Raw genomic sequence first — 18,720 nt, 5'->3', positions numbered from 1 at the left:
TATTGTGTGCATAGACGAGGCAGGAGGAGGAAAATGCTTTGAAGAAACAACAAAAACAATATTATCTTTTCAACACTAATTTCCACAAAAAGGCAGAAAACCCTACACATGGTGATATCAATTATTACAGATATTTGTAATACTTAAATAATTTATGCACTTGAAACATTTCTGTACAAAAACATGCTACTTTCCAGAGCAGAAAAACAGGCCTAATAAAACCAGTTTGAACAAATAATATACTTAAGATATGGGTAAACACCCTGGGCTTATTTTAAGCTTATGCAGTCAGATTTTCAGTTATACTGTACCAGTGTAAAACTGGAACAATCAGCCCTCAAAAATTTTTTTTTGGCAGGATCTGTGGGTTTAAATGAGCCTGGTATGTGAGCAGGGTAGCATGTACCCCTCCATAAAGAACTAAAGGCAACTGTTGTAACCTAGATCTAGGACAATCCATGCCCACAAACAGGCACATTCCTTACCGACACACTCACTACCAGCAAGGTCCACCAGCTGCAGTCTAGTTTTGACTTGCTTAATTTTCTCAGTTGCTTCTACTTGCACTGGTGAAGAGGTTCCAGAGGAAGAGGTAGATTTACTATCTCTCGTTTTTTGTGGAAAGGTGCAGGAAACTTCTTTATTTAGTCTCTGACTGGCTTGTTCATCTTCCCATGAAGTACCTGTTTAATGGAAAAAGCAAACAAGGAGAGCTTCTCACTGACACTGGTAATTGAGATGGGGGAAAATGGGACATGAATAGGGGATGTACAGTATCTGCTGTTTAAGACTATTCTAACAGAAGCAATATACAAGTCAGAATCCATGGCAAGGCAGGCTGAATCACTTTTTCTATCTTATTTAAGGTTTTACTTATCAAACTGATTGTACCAACTGGTAACAAGTTCTGGTGTTGGTTGTGTTGTATACAATGTGGAAAGCAAGAAAGAGGAGTTCAGTAAGGCCTTTAAAGAGGTATTTTTTTCAAGTTTTAGACTGACTGTAACCAAAGTGAGATTTTGGATCTTTGGGAGCAGTAGACTCTGAAGTCTGGTTCTATGTATTAGAAACATAACTTGCTGGTGCTCTGGCAAAAAAAAAAAAAAATCCTCATCCTGCCTTTTCTATTTTGTCCTTTCCTGCTGTTCCCCCTGGACTTCCTTCAGCCCTCGTATCCCACTGCTGGATCTACACATGATAAGCTATTAGCCTAAATAGTATTACTCCCATTTGTCCAGGTTGGTTACCTACTACTATCCTTCGTCTTCCTCAGCAGCAGCATCTGGCTTTCACTCTCTGCTGAGAAGGAAGACAAAGACAGATTCTCTGGGAAATCTGCTTTCACATCAGCTTAGCAGGAATATATTTAAAAGGGAATTCCCAATGCAGTTTTGTTTTTTAATTAGTGTTTTGGTTTTCATCCATCTCTCTCTTTCTCCCTCTGAAAGACATAAAGGAATAAAAGACACATACTCTGCTACAGGTCATAGAGACAACAGACTTTCTTGGGTGTTTAAAGAGTCTAGTTGGAATAGTACAAAGTTTCCAGCTGCAAAACTTGAGTAAAGAGCAGATGACTTGTGTTGCAGAGCTCTGTACTTCTCCAAGTAGGCTGCTGCTAAAACTCAAGCTGGATGTTCACAGTGTAGACAGAGCAGCTGTGTTGGTTTACACAGAATAAATGGCTTCAGGCCATACAGTGTCAACTAAGTGGTCTCTTCTTTAGTTTTAGACAACAAAATTAAGAAACAGCTTTCCTCAAAAGACAGATAATACATGCTAAAACACCTTAATCAAACCTGAAAAAGTGCTGGCTTGTCAACCCTGGCTTTAGGTGCTGAACTCACCACAGATTTTACAACCTTTTATTTAGTGACAGATATCTGGTGGTGTGGTATTTGACAATTGCACCTGGCTTTTAAATCAGGATCTTCTCCTTTTAAACAAGACAGAATGTGCTATCACACATGTTGTCACACTGTTGCAGAGCAGTGTTGCAGTGTTGCTCCGTCCCCCTACAGGGCACATCTTCATCCATGCGCTGTGAGCTGAAAGCCTGAGTCTGCATTCAACAATTACACATTTCTACAGAGCTTTGCTGCCAGACAACATGTCACAGTGGAGTGACTGCAATTAGAAGTGGTAAAGAGAATTCTGGACTAGACAAGATGGCTGGTACCTAACAGTGCAACACTGAGTTTTGAAAATTGTAACATCTGTCTGACTGACAAGAATCTGGAGCTGCCTAGAGCTAACATCTGAAACACTGGAGCTGCAACTTCTGAAGTAACTGTGTCTTTTGGCAAGGCCTGTAGGTAAGTAAGGGCACTGTTTGTTCTGCTTTGCTGATACTGGTGGTTTAATTTCTGATAGCAATCTAAGGGAAAAAATGTGAAATATTTCCCACTTTCTAAAATCATACTGTTGTTGCAGAGTATGAAGGAGATGGACCAGAGCACTGGAAACAGAGAGCCTAATTATAACATAAGCAAAAGAAAATAAAGTTAACTCCAAAAATCCCAAAAGCAATAAACTGGTAAGTCTTGGTGTGGTAATGAAAAGTAGAAATAGAGATGTTGCCACCGTATATAAGACAACTTTTCATGCAGTGACCTATTACTAACAATTTAACGGACTTTTTTGCAAGGTAGGAGGTAAAACAATTTGATTATTTCTCACCCAAAAGTGTATCCAATCCCTATAATGCATGGTTAGCTTTACCACAAACTTTGTATGACATGTAATTATTCATTCTAAGTGATTTAACTACTTTATCTATCTTACTGAGATCTTAACTCTCTTATGACTTACTGATAACATTTATTCATTAGTTGCTCCATGCTATAAAACTCCAAGAACTCTGTAAGTCAAGACATGTAAAGAAAAGTGGTAAGTTTTTATGAAACTCAAAGTTTCAGTAGCATTCAAACATCCAAGTGGTCTGTTATTTAAGAAGGTATGTAGAAGTTAGAAAAATGGAAAAGAACTGAGGGAATGTATCAAACATTGAAAAAGGAAGAAAAAACAATATGAAAATCTCACAGTCCACAGACTGTTTTTCTAAAAACAACTGGCTCTAGATGCATTTTAGTAACATCCTACTTACCAAAGTTATCTCCAAAGACAATTGTGGTTATGGTCAATGTCACTACCAGATGAGAACGAGAGGAGTGAGCATGCACCAGTGTTGGGTGCCTGACTCTCAGCTGTAGGCCTTTCTTGACTAGATGTAAAAACTCGGATGCATTTTCAACGGTCCTAAGAAACAAGAAGGATATTTAACTGACACACAGGAAAAATCACATGAGAAAGCTGACAATTTAGGTGAGAATCTCAGCATTTCCACATCTCTGCTCTTCTCCTTATACTGATCTCAGTTTTGAGCTGCACAAACAACTGTATATAGATTTTTCCAGGTGGGATGTAGTCCAAGATGAAAATTCAAGACAAAAGCTGTGATGTAGTCCTGAAAGTGCTGCAGAAGTGGCCTGTTAGCCTTGCAGGTCCATAGTTACTGTAGCTCAGCTCTTGAAGAAACTGAAATTTCTACATCTCCACACTTTGGAAGAGAAGACATAGGATTAGACATTGCTGGAATCTCTGGTCTTACAGAGGTGGATTTGTCCAGTTTATGTTGAGGTAGCTCCTTTTCTTAGGTAGTATTAGGCAAAACCCCCCAAAATTTCTCTGGGCCTCTGGAAATCATATTTCACATTTGGAATGAAAACCAGAATCCCTGGAAAAAAGTTCAATTCCACTGTTCAATGTCAGAATAGATAGGCATAAGTTCCTATAGACCATTTTATCCTGTACTATCTGTTTACTTTTCCAGTTAAAGGAAGTACTGCAAATATTATCAGTCAAAGGGCAAAGACCTAACACAGAAAGTGAAATTAATACAGAAAGTGAAATTAATACAGGAAGTGAAATAAACTGATTAGCTAAAGAAGAAAATCACTATGATTTTCCCTAGGTTTGCAATGTTTAAAACAAATGAGGAAAGATTGCCTACCCTTTCCTTCCACCGCATTGCCTTCTTCAATAATCATTCAAGATACAACACCTAAACAATAGTTTTCAGGTGGGGGTACAAATTAGGACTGCCTGGTGACTGAATGCCCTGTAATAGCAGAATCATAACACTCCTGACAGGCCACAGGCTTGGTACCACAATGCTGCAGTCAGCAAAAGCAAGCATGTTATAAAAGGCAAGGTCTTCATTATTTAGATTTGGCTGATTTCATTAAAGGTCACACCGGGCACAAACTTATTTTATGTTAAGAGCCCTACTTGAAGAGTTTAGAGACAGAAGAGCAAAAGAAAACAAACTATGCCCAACTAAAGCAATTTCCTCAGAAAATAAAGCAAGGGCACCTGAAGAACAGAAAAGCACTTGGCCACGCCATATTTATAGGCACTTAAGAGAAGCGGCCACCTAAAAGCAGTTCTTTGTGTATCCAGGGCTGCATGAAGTAAATAATCGCTACAGACTTCTCCTGTCAATCCTGAGCCACACATGTTGGCCTCCCTCGTAACACCTCTTGGTAGAGGTACAACTGGTGATGTCTCCCTGGCTGGTTGACCTGGCAACAGCAGGGAAGCAGTGGCTCTAGTTCCTACAGTCAGAGCCTCATACTGGGGTGATCTGAGTATTGCCTCCAGTCAAAGGAGGCACACATCCTGCCTTCCCAAGTCTTGAACTGCATCTTCCAGTGGCTGGTCAGCCAGGACTGGATGCCTTGAAAGGGAAGCAGCCTTGGCTGGGATGCAGCGCCAGACTGTTGGGTTCTGCAAGGTGCTGCTGTGCCCTATCAAAGGGGTCAGTGCCATGAGCTGCCACCCTACAGTAAGCATTTGCAGAAGACAGGCCTCAGGGTGTGCTGTCAGTGTTTGTCACCTCCTGGACAGCTGCAGCTGGCTTTGGAGGGAAGCAGCATCCCCAGTGTGATGAGCTTGGCACAGCAGCTCCTCAGCAGGACTGACAGAAATAATATTTAAGTATAATCTCTACGACTTTATGATGCTCTATATGCCGCACGTTCCAGGACCAGATTCTACAAAGAGAAGCCCTGTTGTGGTTAGGTTATGAATTTGATGCTGAATGTTCTCCAAAGTCAACCAAACTATAAAAGAAGAAAAAGACTTGAGGTTTTTGTGATTCACTAGGATGAACATGTTAGCAGGAAAGAGACTACTGTACTTTAATGGATATATGGAGAAGCCAGTGAGACTCAGCAGGCCAATATATTCTAGATGAAATAATATCATAAATGAGGATGTGTTTTTATTCAAAGCACCAGCTGTTTACTTTAGATTTTGGGCAGCTGGGTGGCCTCATTCAATGGTTCCCTTACTTTGTTTGGGTTTGCTTTTTCTTATTAACCTTTCTGTGTAATTATTAATATAACCTGTTTATGAATTGGAATTTTTTCACTGCTTGCATTGTAATTGAAGTACAAGTCCATATTTTTATTTATGTTTGCATTAGAATTTAGTATTAACTGATTGAGATAAGTGGTTTTTAAGAGGTTTAATTCAAGGTGCCAGGTTCCTTTAACATAAATTAAAATTTACAGAAATAAACAGAGCAGCCATTTTATTAACTAGAAGGACAAATGAAACCTTATTGTAGCTTCTACTTCTTTTCTCTGTGGCACAAGTCCCACTGCATCTCCCCTCTCCCCTCTCCAAAACCTACAAAAAGGTATGAGTCACCCACTAACTATACAAAGCTCCCTTGGGAAGTGGAGTAGGCACTTTCCAGGAATGAACTGAAGCCAGGCCAACATCCTAGTTACTGAAGTACCATAATTAAAAATTACTTAAAAGTTCTGATGAAACAGGAAAATTCAACTCCCCTCATGCCCACACTACATGCACCCATCTTCATTTCTTATGTCATACGGTTCTTTTCCTCTCTAGTCAAAGGAAAAAGATTAGCTCCTCCAAGAAAGATTCAGCACACACAGGTTAGGCTCTGCTCCCAGCCTCTTCTGGAGTTTTTCATTCCCTTAACAGCACAGCCTTAAGAAGATGCTAAAGGTTGGAGTAGAGTCACAGCTGGGGAAATCCAAGAACAGGGACAAACAAAAATCCACCAGTCAGTGTAATACAGACAGAAAAGGCAAAAGGATTCATCACTTCAAACTCTGGTCACTTTTCACTCATTCCATGCTCTTATGGAGCATGCAGAGTGCAATGAAGCATGCAGAATTTCTCTGGAAATCGTATTTAACCTCAAGACCAAAGAGCAGGCATACCCTGGACACAAAGGTTAATCCTTCCTAGAATATTACAGTGCTTATTGTTTCATAGAAAGAAAGAAGAGTTCTATAGCTCCCATAGGAAAGAAAGCCACCTGACAATTTCTCTGGGGTCCCACTTTTCCATGAGCAATTAAATGGGTAGAAAACATAAGTCAATAAATGTGTCTCACTAGGTAGAATAAAAGTATGTTTGCTCAATCCTCCAGTACATTCTTGTATTTTTATCAAGGTTTTCTGGCAATAGCATAAACCCATATAAACAAACAACTACTGGTCTGCTTATGCGACTAAGTCCCACAAGACAAAATTATTTCCACTGAGGGTGCATTTTATTTTAATTGGCATGGAGGAGGGATGCATTTCAAATATGACTGCTAACCTCCCTTGGAAAAGAAGGGATCGGACCAGGACAAAGAGTTATTACAGAGAAGTGAAGAAAAACATCATGTTTCCCCCAGAAACCTAGAAAACTATAATGCTGCTCTAAACATTTCAATAGAGCAAGATGTTTCTTTTCACAAAGATTATTTGCTCAAGAAGCAGGACATTTTTTTATGTTTCTAGACATCTCTGTAACACACAAGCAGAAATGTTTCCCTTTGGAAACTGTTCTCATGCTAGGTGCTCACAGAGAGATGTCCAGTAGTTTAATTCCAGTGGGTACCATCACCTCTTTGGTGCCACTAGTACTTTAGTCCTGATTTTTTTCTTTCTGATGTTGATACTACTACCATAAGGCCCAAAGGAGGGCCACAAAAGTGGTGAAGGGGTTTGAGGGGAAGCCGCACGAGGAGCAGCTGAGGTCACTTGGTCTGTTCAGCCTGGAGAAAGAGACTGAGGGGAGACCTCATTGCAGCTTACAACTTCTTCATGAGGGGAAGGAGAGGGGCAGGAACCAAACTCTTCCCTCTGGTGATCAGTGACAGGACACGAGAGAAGAGCATAAAGCTGTGTCAGAGGAGTTTACATTGGATATTGGGAAAAGGTTCTTCACCCAGGAGGTGGTCGGACCCTGCAATAGCGATTCTTGGGGCTGTCCTGTGCAGGGCCTGGGGTTGGACTCAATGATCTTGTGGGTCCATTCCAACTCAGGACATTCTATGATAAACACTAGTAAAATGAAGCATCTGAAACAGATTCCCTCTTGTTAATAGAGGAATTTTTATGGATACATGATTTTGAATGTCTAATTACCCAAGGTGTCTTACATATAACAAGAAAGTACTATACATTTGCTTTGTATAGCACACATACATGAGTACTAGAACAAGTCTTTGTAACGCTTAGTAAGTAAAAGAAGGCATTACAGTAAGTACAGCTGTAGCCCTAAATACCCTAACTCTTCCTACAGTGTCAAATTGTGTAAATAAGAATCCAACTTACCATACACTGATGGTGGGAAAGTATACATCTTAAAAGTGAATGGTTAGAAGCTTAGCTGCTTCTTAGCTTTTAGTTTGAAGAACCTCCATTTTCAAGAACTATGGGTTCAAACCATATCAATGGTTTGCTAACACGCCAACGTACCAATTCCAACTTTAACACCTCCAGTTATGGAAACAGAACACTAAGCAGTAGTAAAATGGATATTTGTATTAAAGATCACTTAAAATCTAATTATTTTTACATTTTTTTAACTCCAACGCATGTACGGAAGGCTAACATTCTACAGATGCTTAAAAATTTACAAAGAGTACATCAATTTCTATTATAATGTGTAAATTTTATCATTTAGTAAGACTAAATGGAAAGTGCTTTGTGACTCTTATTCTACAGCTGACAAGAAGAGTCATAGACCCAGCAACAAGAAAATATGCAGCAATCTTCAGGCATTCTGAGTAGAAGGTACTTAACACAGGAGTATAACTCAAACTAATTGTACAGTTATTTCTGGAAGTATTTTGACATTTGCAGTGAACTGTAGTCTAATAGACTGAGCCAACAGAAACAGAACTGTTCTTTTGCACATGATAAGGACTCATTGTTTAGAAGCAATCTCGTGCCTATAATGCAATTTTGTGACAGTTATACATTGCATTAACACCAGATCATGTTTGGATGGCAAGGATCAAGTCATGTACTTACTCATGTGTAAGCAATGGAACATCACTCTTTCCTTCTCTGGTTGTGACAACGTCACGCTTGATGCTAAATACTTTTCCATAACTGTCTTTGGCCAGAAGATCAAAAATTTCATTATTATACACTTCTACAACAGAAACCTCAACCCAGTAACTTCCTGGTGGCTTTTCTGAAATAAGCCTGGAAAATAAAAATAAGGGAAAAAAAAAAAGAAGAAAAAAGCCAAAAAATGTTCAAGTCAAATCCCAAGTAAGCAACGTGTAAATAAAGATTTATTCTTTAATTGTAATCTAATTATAATCTGATAAAAGTGCTTATCTGCAGCTGTGGCTTTGTCTCATCCATATGATAATGTTAAACTGAAGAATCAGAATATACAGTTAAGTTATATATGAAGCAATATATAAAATTTAACTTTCCAAACAGCTGTACTGACTTAAATTGGTTTTCTCCGCTAGCCTCCTGCCTCAAGATTTTTTTTATATCATTTCTCTGCTGGTTGTTATTGCATTCAGAGCTCAGGGTATAAAATCTGGCAGAGTGCAAGCAATGAACAGACAGAGATGGCAAACTAGATCTGTAAGAAGTTATCTGTCCACAGCCTGGGAAAATTAATAAATTAAGGGCTTGTCTATTCAGGAGAGTATTTACAGTTAAACAGATATTCTCATACAAAACTGGATCTTTAATTTAGCTTATACACTTCTCCAAAAGAAACAGGCTTAGCTGGAAAAACCTCTAATGGCTCTTCTGTTATAACATAGCAGCACATCAGTTCGATCTTGTATTAGGTTCAAGTAAAAAAATTCTCAAAGCAGAAGCAGATTGTGGTTAAAAATTCCGCTATCCTTTGGGACTTAGATCTAATCTGGATCCTCTTCATCTATTCAATTGTCAATTTTCACTAAACTTGTAAGAACTTAATTATCTTTTGGACTCCACAACTATGGTTGAAACATTTTCAAAAGCTAATTAGGAGTCTGAAAGACAGATGGACAGATAACACACAGCAAGACTGCATAATCTTATTGTCTTAGAAAATCAGATTAAGCAGGAGAGAGACTAGAAATCCATATAAAAACTAAAAAATCAAATGGCAGTCAGAGAAGATATAAATATTAATCATTCTGAAGCTGAAATCTGTAATGATAAATACATTACAAACATTATTTCATTCTTTCTATAAAATTTAAGGTGACTACCACTGACAACAAGCCTTTACTTAGTTTTTACCTGAACACTTCTTGGGTAGCTCGAGGAATAATTCCAAGTTCTGATTCATCTTCTGTAGTGAATGCAAAGTTCCCCTCTACCTGTGGTCCCAACATTGTGTATGTCTTCCCACTTCCAGTTTGCCCGTAAGCCATGATACACACATTGTACCTGAAAATTAAAAGGGCTTTCCTTTATTTTACTGTGACCAAATGTGTTTGTTAGGTGGCAAGTCAAAACCCAAACAATTTGGGAACACAAACTGAAACAAAAAAATAAATACACTGCCCCTCATTTCTTTCTGGAGATCTCAAAATCTGAAAGTAACTAAAGTATTGCCCATAAAATCACCTAAACAGATTTTATTTTTTAAGCAGAGTTGAAGGGATGCTTTTAAGAAGTAGTTTCAGGGATGCTTAGCTTGGAATGACTGATGAGGTTAGATGTCCTGTCTGCCCAACTTCCAGTAAGTGCACTACTGAGCTGCTTGTAAATCAGTTTGTGAAGCACTGCAGTTTACCGGACAGCATTTTAAAGTAAACCATCAGTGGGTTTGATTTGTCTTACAGTGCTGTGCTGCAAACCACTGCACTAGTGTCTTAACAGCTGGGAACTCTTCATCTCTCATAGCCTTTTTCAGGCAGGCTCATCAGTCATAGCCCTCAGTCAGAGAAGACAGCCCTAATAAGAGGCGCAAATTTTATACCAAAAGCATTAGTTCAGTATGAGCATGCACACAATGACTACTCTGGAATAAAGGTGGTAGGAACTGCTCTGATATGGACAACTCGAAAATGAAAAGTGTACAACATTAGTGCAGAGGTACAGGCATCTATGAAACACAATTCACCATCTTCTGAAGTAGACAAGTAAATACATCTAATGGACAGAGAGCTCTGAAACTGCCTTTTTCACTGCACTGAAAATAATAAAAAAAATAGTCCACAGTTGTGAGCTCAGTTGTGGATGTCTGTGCTGTTCAGGGATCTGAACTTAGAGGTATGATTCCTATCTAGAAAGTGTGTTTCTAACATAATCAGATCAAAGTCAACACCTTAAACAAAACAAGTGGGAGGGCACAGATGCATCCAGCCACAGTACTGCTTTGTAGGGAGGACTGATACTGGATTGTACTCCTTGGCTGCATCTGCTCTGCAGCACCTGCCAGCATCTTGGTGTTGACCATAGAACTGTGCCAGCAAAACCCCTGGAAGACATGTAGTTATGCTGATAGGACCACTCCCTCCCTGGACTATCTTGTTTGTTCAGAGACACAAGATTAGCAGAATCTCCATACACGAGGAGCACTTTGCCGTCTGCTGAAATTTCTGCTCTATTAGAGAGTCTCAAGAATGGACTTGCTCCTGTTCTGCCAGGGAGTAAAATTTCACTGCCTAAGCTACCTCCTCTGTGGGCAGACCTGAAACAGCTGCTTCTGGTTATGCAATGCTTTTCCTCATATCAAAAATGTTGTTTCAAGCACATGCCATATTTCAATGAACACCCCTCATCTAACTGTTTTAAATGTATGGCTTCAAGTCATGAAATATTTACATGGCCACTGCAGCAATCTTTTGCATATTAAACATGCCTAGAAGCAATTATTTTGGGAGGGTTATTTAGAAAGCTTTCTCTTGCTAGAAAGAAATGTGGGCTGATAAGCCACACAGCAAATACCTGGGTGACCTTTCTGGGGATGTGAAATCAAAGTTGCAGTCAGTAAACTTATAGTAAGGTCCCTCCAGATTTTAGGATACAGAGTATAAAATAGGAGTCTAATAACAGATTCGATGAAGTAAAGGAGATGAGATAACTGTAACTGAAAACAAATAGCACTGCAGCAAAATTAAATGTGATGGATATTAGGGCTGTAAATCTGAAACGAGGACTTCTTGAAGTATTCACCTCTACTTGTATTTATGTCAGTAGAAAACATCATGCTAACTTTAGTAGTTTTCAGCTAGACTAATAATGAGCAATTTTCCCAATTCCACCCCTCATGCACACTGCCTGGCCACCTGTAGCTTATTGAGATTTCTAGCTCTGCTTCAATATCAAAGAGATCTTTGGAACCAAAATGGGAGCCAAAAATTTGCAGGTTGTAGTTTTCCTCAGGAAAAAGAGAATTAAAGTCTTCTTAGAAGTCTGTCAGACCTTCCCATAGTCCAGCTAATCAAATGTTCCTTAATTGTTGCTTGTTAGAAGACAGTAAACATCATGGACAAAATACTTCTGATAGGATATAAATTTTATTATTAGAAGCTATGTAGACAGGTGATTGGAACACTGAAGAGACAGATGCAAATTGGGTATCAATCAGTGAAAATTTCTCTGCCAAAGCCAAAACAGTTTTTCAGTAAGCCCAACTGAGCTAAAACTGGCCAAAGCAGTATTATATCTAAGTAGGCACAGGAGAGAATGAATTGTTGGGGGATTCAACAAGCACCAGATTACTATATATTTACCTGTATAATAGTTTACTTTATTGGTGTTCTTGTTCCAACATAAAGGTTTCAAATAGAGAAGTCTAAAATTTTTTTACTATGATTCACCAGATATTTTTCCTTCTCCTCTGCTTCTTACTATATATGACAGTTATATTCTTGTTTAGAAAATTCTTACTGTCAAGCTAGAATACCAGTAGTTTTGTAGCACTCTCCTGAAAAGAGTGTGGGTGTTCACTATAGCAAAGTTATGACTAGGAGAAACACTGTTTAAGAAAATCAAAAGGAGGAGAAATGTATTTTCCTCTTTAAAATAAACAAAAAAGTTTGATTCTTCAATGCTGTAAAGAAATGCTATTTTACTCCCTTGCTGGTCCTGTATGACTCACTGTAAACTTTGAAGCCTGCTGTACTTTGTCTGTTTTGCATATGGAAAAATCTTTTCTTCCTGTATATTTATACTGAAAAATGAAACAATTCATTAAGAAAGAAAAATAAAGAAAAAAATAAGGAAAAGGAGCAGAACACTCCTTTCCACTTAACCTAAAAGTTGTTACAGACCACTTTGGAACCCAGACTAAAACAATCAGGAGCAGCAAAGAGGTTCAATGCTCAGACTAAGTATGTCTGTTTCCCATTTACAATAGGAAGGCTGCTGTGCTCATATGCACAGACTTACCTTCCCTGAAAATCTGCTCCTGTTTAAACAGCACTTCTGGAAGAACAAGACAGGTCTTTTGTTTTTAATAACATTTCCTAACTGAAAACAAAAATGCTGGATTCTAGGACAGGATTCTCCCAGTGTGAAAATTAGAAAGTGGGAAGTACAGCAGATCAAGGTACAAACAGGGTATATCTGAAGACACTTAAGTGACATACTGAGCCAAAGCAAAATTATGTTCATTGCAAAAGGAAAAGCAGGGGGAGAAAACAGTAGTTTTAAGACTTCTTTAAACTCCTCCAACCTAGTGGTCCCTAGGTTGCTTAGCTACAGAAGCTGTGGTTACTTATCACTGGTAAACAAGAATAATGTGATATATGACTTCCCTCGGCCCAGGTAGCCCTTGGGGTCCCCTCTGTGGCATATGCAAAGGGATGTCTGGGATTTCCCCATATCCACAGTATCCTGATATACCTCTTTTAGGCTGCTTTTAAGAAATGGAGACTTGGAAACTTCAGTGCACAGACTGCCAGGAACAAGGACTGTGACAGTTCAACTCTGCCACCGCGGAGGGAAAGGAACTGTCTTTTCCTCTACAGGGAGGGAAAGCTACATGACAGCTTTACCATATAATCAAGTGACATTGGAGCAGGGATGAAAAAGGAGCAGAAAAGAAGTTATGTACAAATCTCAGTTCAAGCCTGAAGGTTTATAACAGTATGCACTTTAAGGCTTCTTTGCAAGAATAGCTTAAGTTGGCTCTAGTATAAATGAGAAATCACTTTATAAACTTAAGCGGCTAGAAGTAATTTCATATACTCGCTGGTGCTTGTTACTGATCAGTCTTGTATTCAAATCAGAATGCTGTTTTACCCCTGTGCCTGAAGAAGCAGTAGAACTGTGACTGAGGATGCTCCATTCTGGTTCAACCAGGAATCGATCACACCACATGCAGTGGCCTGTGCTCGTGCATAACTAGAAGTGAGAGTGGCCCTGGCAGGCCTTTCATATGTGAATTGTTGGACAAGATGTATCACACCATTTCTGCAACTGGAAAATGGTTATGAAACATAACCTACAAATCCCCCATTAGAAGCGATTCTTCAGTTTGCCAGAAGCAGACCAGAGGAAAAAACTTTTTTTATTTTTACAAATTCATCTGCTCTGCTAAATTTTGTAAAGCGTTTTCACTGTTTATACAGGGAAACAACATTCACTTGGTGTTGAGTAGAAAGAAAACAAGAAAATGGAACTGCAAAGCCACAAAATTTGACTGGATCACCACTATTAAGTAATTTTCTTTTTTAATTTATGGATTTCAGTAGATTATTGTGCTTTAGCTTTCTTACTCCCACCTTTTAACTTACCCATCCAGAAGAGATGTTAGCAAAGGGGCCACATCTGCAAACACTGCATCTTGAGACTCTGAATCATTGTAAACTCTGAGGAAAAAAGTGCAATGATTAACCAAATTAAAAATATAAATATGTTGTCACAATACAAGAATGCAAACTATGGAAAATGTAGGCCAGTGACATAAAACATGGAGCCTGCTGACATTTTTATGTCAGGGAACTGAAAATTAGAACTCCAAGGTTCTCACTTTTTGGGAGCAGCTGTTGTGTGTGCTGGAGGGAACGAGCCAGAGGTGTACACTTGTAAGAGGTACACAGGCTGCAAACTTGCCTGGGGATTTGCCTCAGAAGACTCAGTGGCAGAGCAGAAATCAGAATGCACCTGAGGGTCATGTTTAAAGATGCACTGTCTTTGTGGGCAGTATCAGCCTAAGGTATTTCCATCCTCACCCCCATGAACTATCTACTCTGAAATCAACACTTCTCACTCAAGGGAAGACTTTCTATTACATTGTAACATGGATTGCAGATTAATTTTCAAAGAGAATGAAAGACAATTAAATTTAATGAGTTATTCCGCCTCTTAGAAAAGAGCAATGACAGTTCAATCCTTAGGCCAAAACTATGATGTTTGAAACAATCCCAATACTTTTTCAAATGCAAGGAGTAAAAAACCAAACACGGGATATTCAAAGAAATCTTTCCTCCTTTCAAGTTTGTAACAACATAAACTCAAGACTTGAAAATAGGAAATCATCAGAGAGAAGAAATTCTGATCACAAAATGTGGACATGCTAACTCATTCATTTCTTCTCTAGTGCACCAAAAATGTATCCTCCCCAAGATTACAGCCTGCAGCGCGCGTTGTTTATACAAGATGAACATAATCTAAAACATGAATGTCATTAGCCACACTTAAATATTTGAGGTATGAATGCCTATTTTTGTCAAAAGCTCCCGTTCTGGTATCTTTCTGTGGTGATTTTTTTTTTATTTTTTTGTTTAGCTAGCTCTGTTTTCCAGTGATACATGTTCCTTATAGCTCACAGCAAAATGGCTAATTAGAAACAGGAATTTTGGTAGCAGCAAACATTACAAAACATAAGCATTTCGCTGTGTACACAGTGCACTAGTAGATACTTCACCTAGCAGTATGTCACAGCTTGTGTATGATACTACAGGTTTAACTGAATGAAGACAAAGTGTGCTCTTCAGCATTTACTCAACCCTCTTTGTATATCTGACTATGATCTGTCTGCTACAGTCTATAGACTCCACAAATATAGTTTTCGTATTCATGTTCTCCATAAATAAGACTGTGCAGAGGGATCACTGATAAACAGATACAGAACTGGAGCCAATACACTGAGTTCTGCATTTTTCCTGACAATAGACAGAGGAAGGAGCAAGAAACACTATGGTGGCTGGAGACACAATAATTCATCTCTGTGCCTCATCCTAATCCTTGAAAGCTGTAAACTGGCCTCAAAATTGAAATATGAGTTGAATCTCTGTTTCAAAAAAAATATTATTAGAATTAGCATTCAGTTTCTTTTTGCATCTTGCTGAATTCTTGGCTTGAAGTAACATCCTGTGGCAACATGTTCCACAGACTAATTGTAAGTTCCATGAAAATGTACTCTCTTTAATCAGGAAAGGAGCACTTGTCTGGTTTGAAGGACACATACTGGTTGTACTGCCATTTCTCTGATGTGCCCTTATAGTACACAGAGAAACCAACAAATATGCAGAGATGTGGCATAGTTTGTACCAGGAAGACACAGACACTGAGTAGCAATACTCCATCCTTGTTTTGCATGCATATGAGCATATGCTTCAGTTAACTTTGCACATCAAATCTGCAAGGCCAATACAAGAGTGCAAAAGCACTTCCAAACACTTTTCTCTGCTTCATCTATTATCTGCACTTGATGAAATATTCATTAGCACCTCCATCTTAACCAACTAGGCTTCTAACTCAGTATGTGTTGAAATATTTTTTCTTAACATATCAAAACATCTCAGAGTTAATACGTAAATTTAAAAAGGGAAAAGAAAAAAGAAAAAATAAATTTAGAAAAGTATTTTAAAGACTAAAACATTCACCATGTCTTCAGATGCCATTGATGACTTTTGTGGACTAAGACAGCAAACAGATTGCTAGCGGCCACAACCCAGGCTAGAGTCAGCCAGTCTTAGCAGTTCATTTGCACTGCAAATTAGAATCACAGAATCATTAAGGTTGGAAAAGACCTCCAAGATCATCAAGTCCAACCTTTGACCAAACACCTTGTCAACTAAACCATAGCACTAAATGCCACGTCGAGTCGTTTCTTGAACACTTCCAGGGATGGTGACTCCACCACCTCCCTAGGCAGCCCATTCCAATGCTTAACCACCCTTTCTGTGAAGAAATTGAGTGTAGTGCAGTTTGAGGCCATTACCTCCAAGTAGTACAGCCTCAGACAGCTATGTCAGGGTCAGGCTCTGGTAGCCGATCAGAGGAAAGGCACAGGGCTCCATGTTACAGTAACTACTCCAAATATTTACTCAACTTCCTAAAGGAGTTTTACTGCCACTACTTAGCTGCTGTGGTTCAAATGCTACTCCTACCCAAATAAAATAGTTTATAAAGTAATCTTGAACTAGTTTATGCTACACTATAACCACAGCACCAGCTGAAGTATGGACACCCACTTCACTAACTATCTGAAACCATGAAAGATGCTGCAAATCCAAAGACTCTCTTTCTTTAACCCCATGTATTTTTACCAGAATGATGATAGATTCGCCCCTGTATACTGATTAATGTTAATTTCACCTTGAAAATTCTGAGCTTCTTTTTTATTTTCCTAACTGATTTGCCAATAAAATCGTAAAAGCATAACATGCTGAAAGCTGGAATTTTCTTCCTGAGCTGAAATCAAATATTTTGACATTTATTAGTTCCATAAAATGTTGCTAAAAAAATAAACATTTTTGAGTTCATAAGAACCATATGCTCCTCTGTTTATAAAAAAGAGTTGTGCTGGGACATTAAAAAAACATTCCCCAAGAACTGCATTCTTTGGGGGATTTACATTTTTTTAACCCTCTTCCTGATTATCAGGATCTACACCACATTTCCAGAGTCACAGCACTCTGGAGTCCTGTGTCAATATCATTAACTGTATTGCTCTACAGAGTTGAATTCCAGTATTATTCTGTATTTATTTCAACTAGCATGGCTGTGTTAGGTACAGCTGAAAGGTGAAAGGATTTACTTTGAGTAGCTTAGCAGACATGTGAGGGGGCCATGTACCCTAAGAGATCTCATATGCCTTGAATCAAAGGAGTCCTATAACCTAGGGAGTCAGTAAAGCTTCCCCAGGATTTGCATTATCTCAGGAATTTTCAAGTGATTGGTGGCCTACAGGACAGTCTCTGTAAATAGAAAAAGGCAGCATTTTAGAAGGAACCTCGAGGAAAGGGTGAATGACTAGCAATCTTTAGCAAACCTATGGCTATTCAGGCTAAATCTTAAGTTTAAACCAGGAAAGATAATTCATTTTCCATACATTTGACTTTAAATAAGGCTTTGCCTTCAAGCAAGGAAGCATGAAACTGTCCTCATATGTTCTGTTTCCAGAAGGTTTTGAAACATGGTTGGAGGTTGAGAGCCTACTGAGTCATTGCAATATATAGATACAAAGTTTGTATTAGAAAAAAGGCACTGGGGTAAAATTTTGTATTTTTTTTCGTTTACAGAAATCTCATTTGTATTAATTTAACTCTTCATTCCTGTTTTCAGAGATTCAGGTCAGCACCATTCTGAAAGAACAGAAGGCACCCTTCAAGCCTGATTCCCTGCATTTTTCTGTCTCAGACTGACTCAGGTGCCACCAAAACCCTTATCACAACTGGTACATTCCAAATCACACTCATCTGTGCGGATTTTTGAGCACCTAACATGGAAAGTAGTCACACTATAGCCTTTCCCTTGGAGAGCACTGATTTACATGCCACTACTCTACCCTGCTGTCTGTGTTCAGGCTGTTTGGACATCAACTCTTACAAGTGCTCAGTCCAGTTTCTGGCTCAGTCATGCTGTATGTCTAATGCTGAAGTCATGCAATCCACCTCAATTCATAGAATCATTGAATGGTTTTAGTTTGAAGGAACCTTTAAAGGTCACCTAGTATAACCCCGCTGCACTGAGCAGGGACATCTTCAACTAGATCGGGTTGCTTAGAACCCCATTCCACCCGACCTTGGATGTCTCCAGGGATGTGGCATCTATTCCCTCTCTGGGTAACCTGTTCCAGTATTTCATTACTTTCATTGTAAAAAAATTCTTCCTTATATCTATTCTCAATCGACCTTCTTTTAGTTTAAAACTATTACCCCTCTTCCGATTGCAACAGGCCCTGCTAAAAAGTTTGGCCCCATTTTCTTATGGGCCCTCTTTAAGTATTGAGAGACAAACGTCCTTTCCTTACCTTTAAAATATTTTGCTACCTCACAACATGTTGCAAGGATCATGACAGCTACTCAGATTGTGAAAAGAGTCAAATAAGTCTATACAGGTTTCAAATTTAGGCATATCAGCAGTCTTTCTTGAGAGGGAGCACTGTCATCTATACCCCAAAGTGCACTATTCTGCCCTGGGAAGAACATATATATCACACTAAAAAAACCCCAACAACCTCCCTCTCCTAACC

The 18,720-nt window shown here is 38.8% G+C and overlaps 1 protein-coding gene and 1 long non-coding RNA gene across 2 annotated transcripts in view; one reads left to right on the top strand and one right to left on the bottom strand.

Annotated features, from left to right (window-relative positions):
- Positions 1-18,720, bottom strand: part of KIF25 (kinesin family member 25) — a 42,390-nt gene that overhangs the window by 3,599 nt on the left and 20,071 nt on the right. Inside the window, exons 9-13 of the mRNA XM_027633974.1 lie at positions 14,033-14,107; positions 9,582-9,731; positions 8,352-8,528; positions 3,107-3,258; positions 486-683 (exon numbers count right to left, since the gene is read on the bottom strand). Coding sequence (XP_027489775.1) covers positions 486-683; positions 3,107-3,258; positions 8,352-8,528; positions 9,582-9,731; positions 14,033-14,107 — 752 coding nt within the window. The remainder of the gene's footprint in view (positions 1-485; positions 684-3,106; positions 3,259-8,351; positions 8,529-9,581; positions 9,732-14,032; positions 14,108-18,720) is intronic.
- Positions 2,008-8,334, top strand: LOC113942835. Its single transcript, XR_003526074.1, has 3 exons — positions 2,008-2,315; positions 2,434-2,536; positions 8,043-8,334. It is a non-coding gene; the product is annotated as an uncharacterized LOC113942835 (long non-coding RNA).

The sequence above is a fragment of the Corapipo altera genome, unplaced genomic scaffold, assembly GCF_003945725.1.
Source record: "Corapipo altera isolate COAL_440 unplaced genomic scaffold, ASM394572v1 2b, whole genome shotgun sequence".
NCBI lineage: Eukaryota > Metazoa > Chordata > Aves > Passeriformes > Pipridae > Corapipo > Corapipo altera.
The sequence above is the reverse complement of the archived record's forward strand: the minus strand, read 5'-3'. Positions and strand labels throughout refer to the sequence as shown.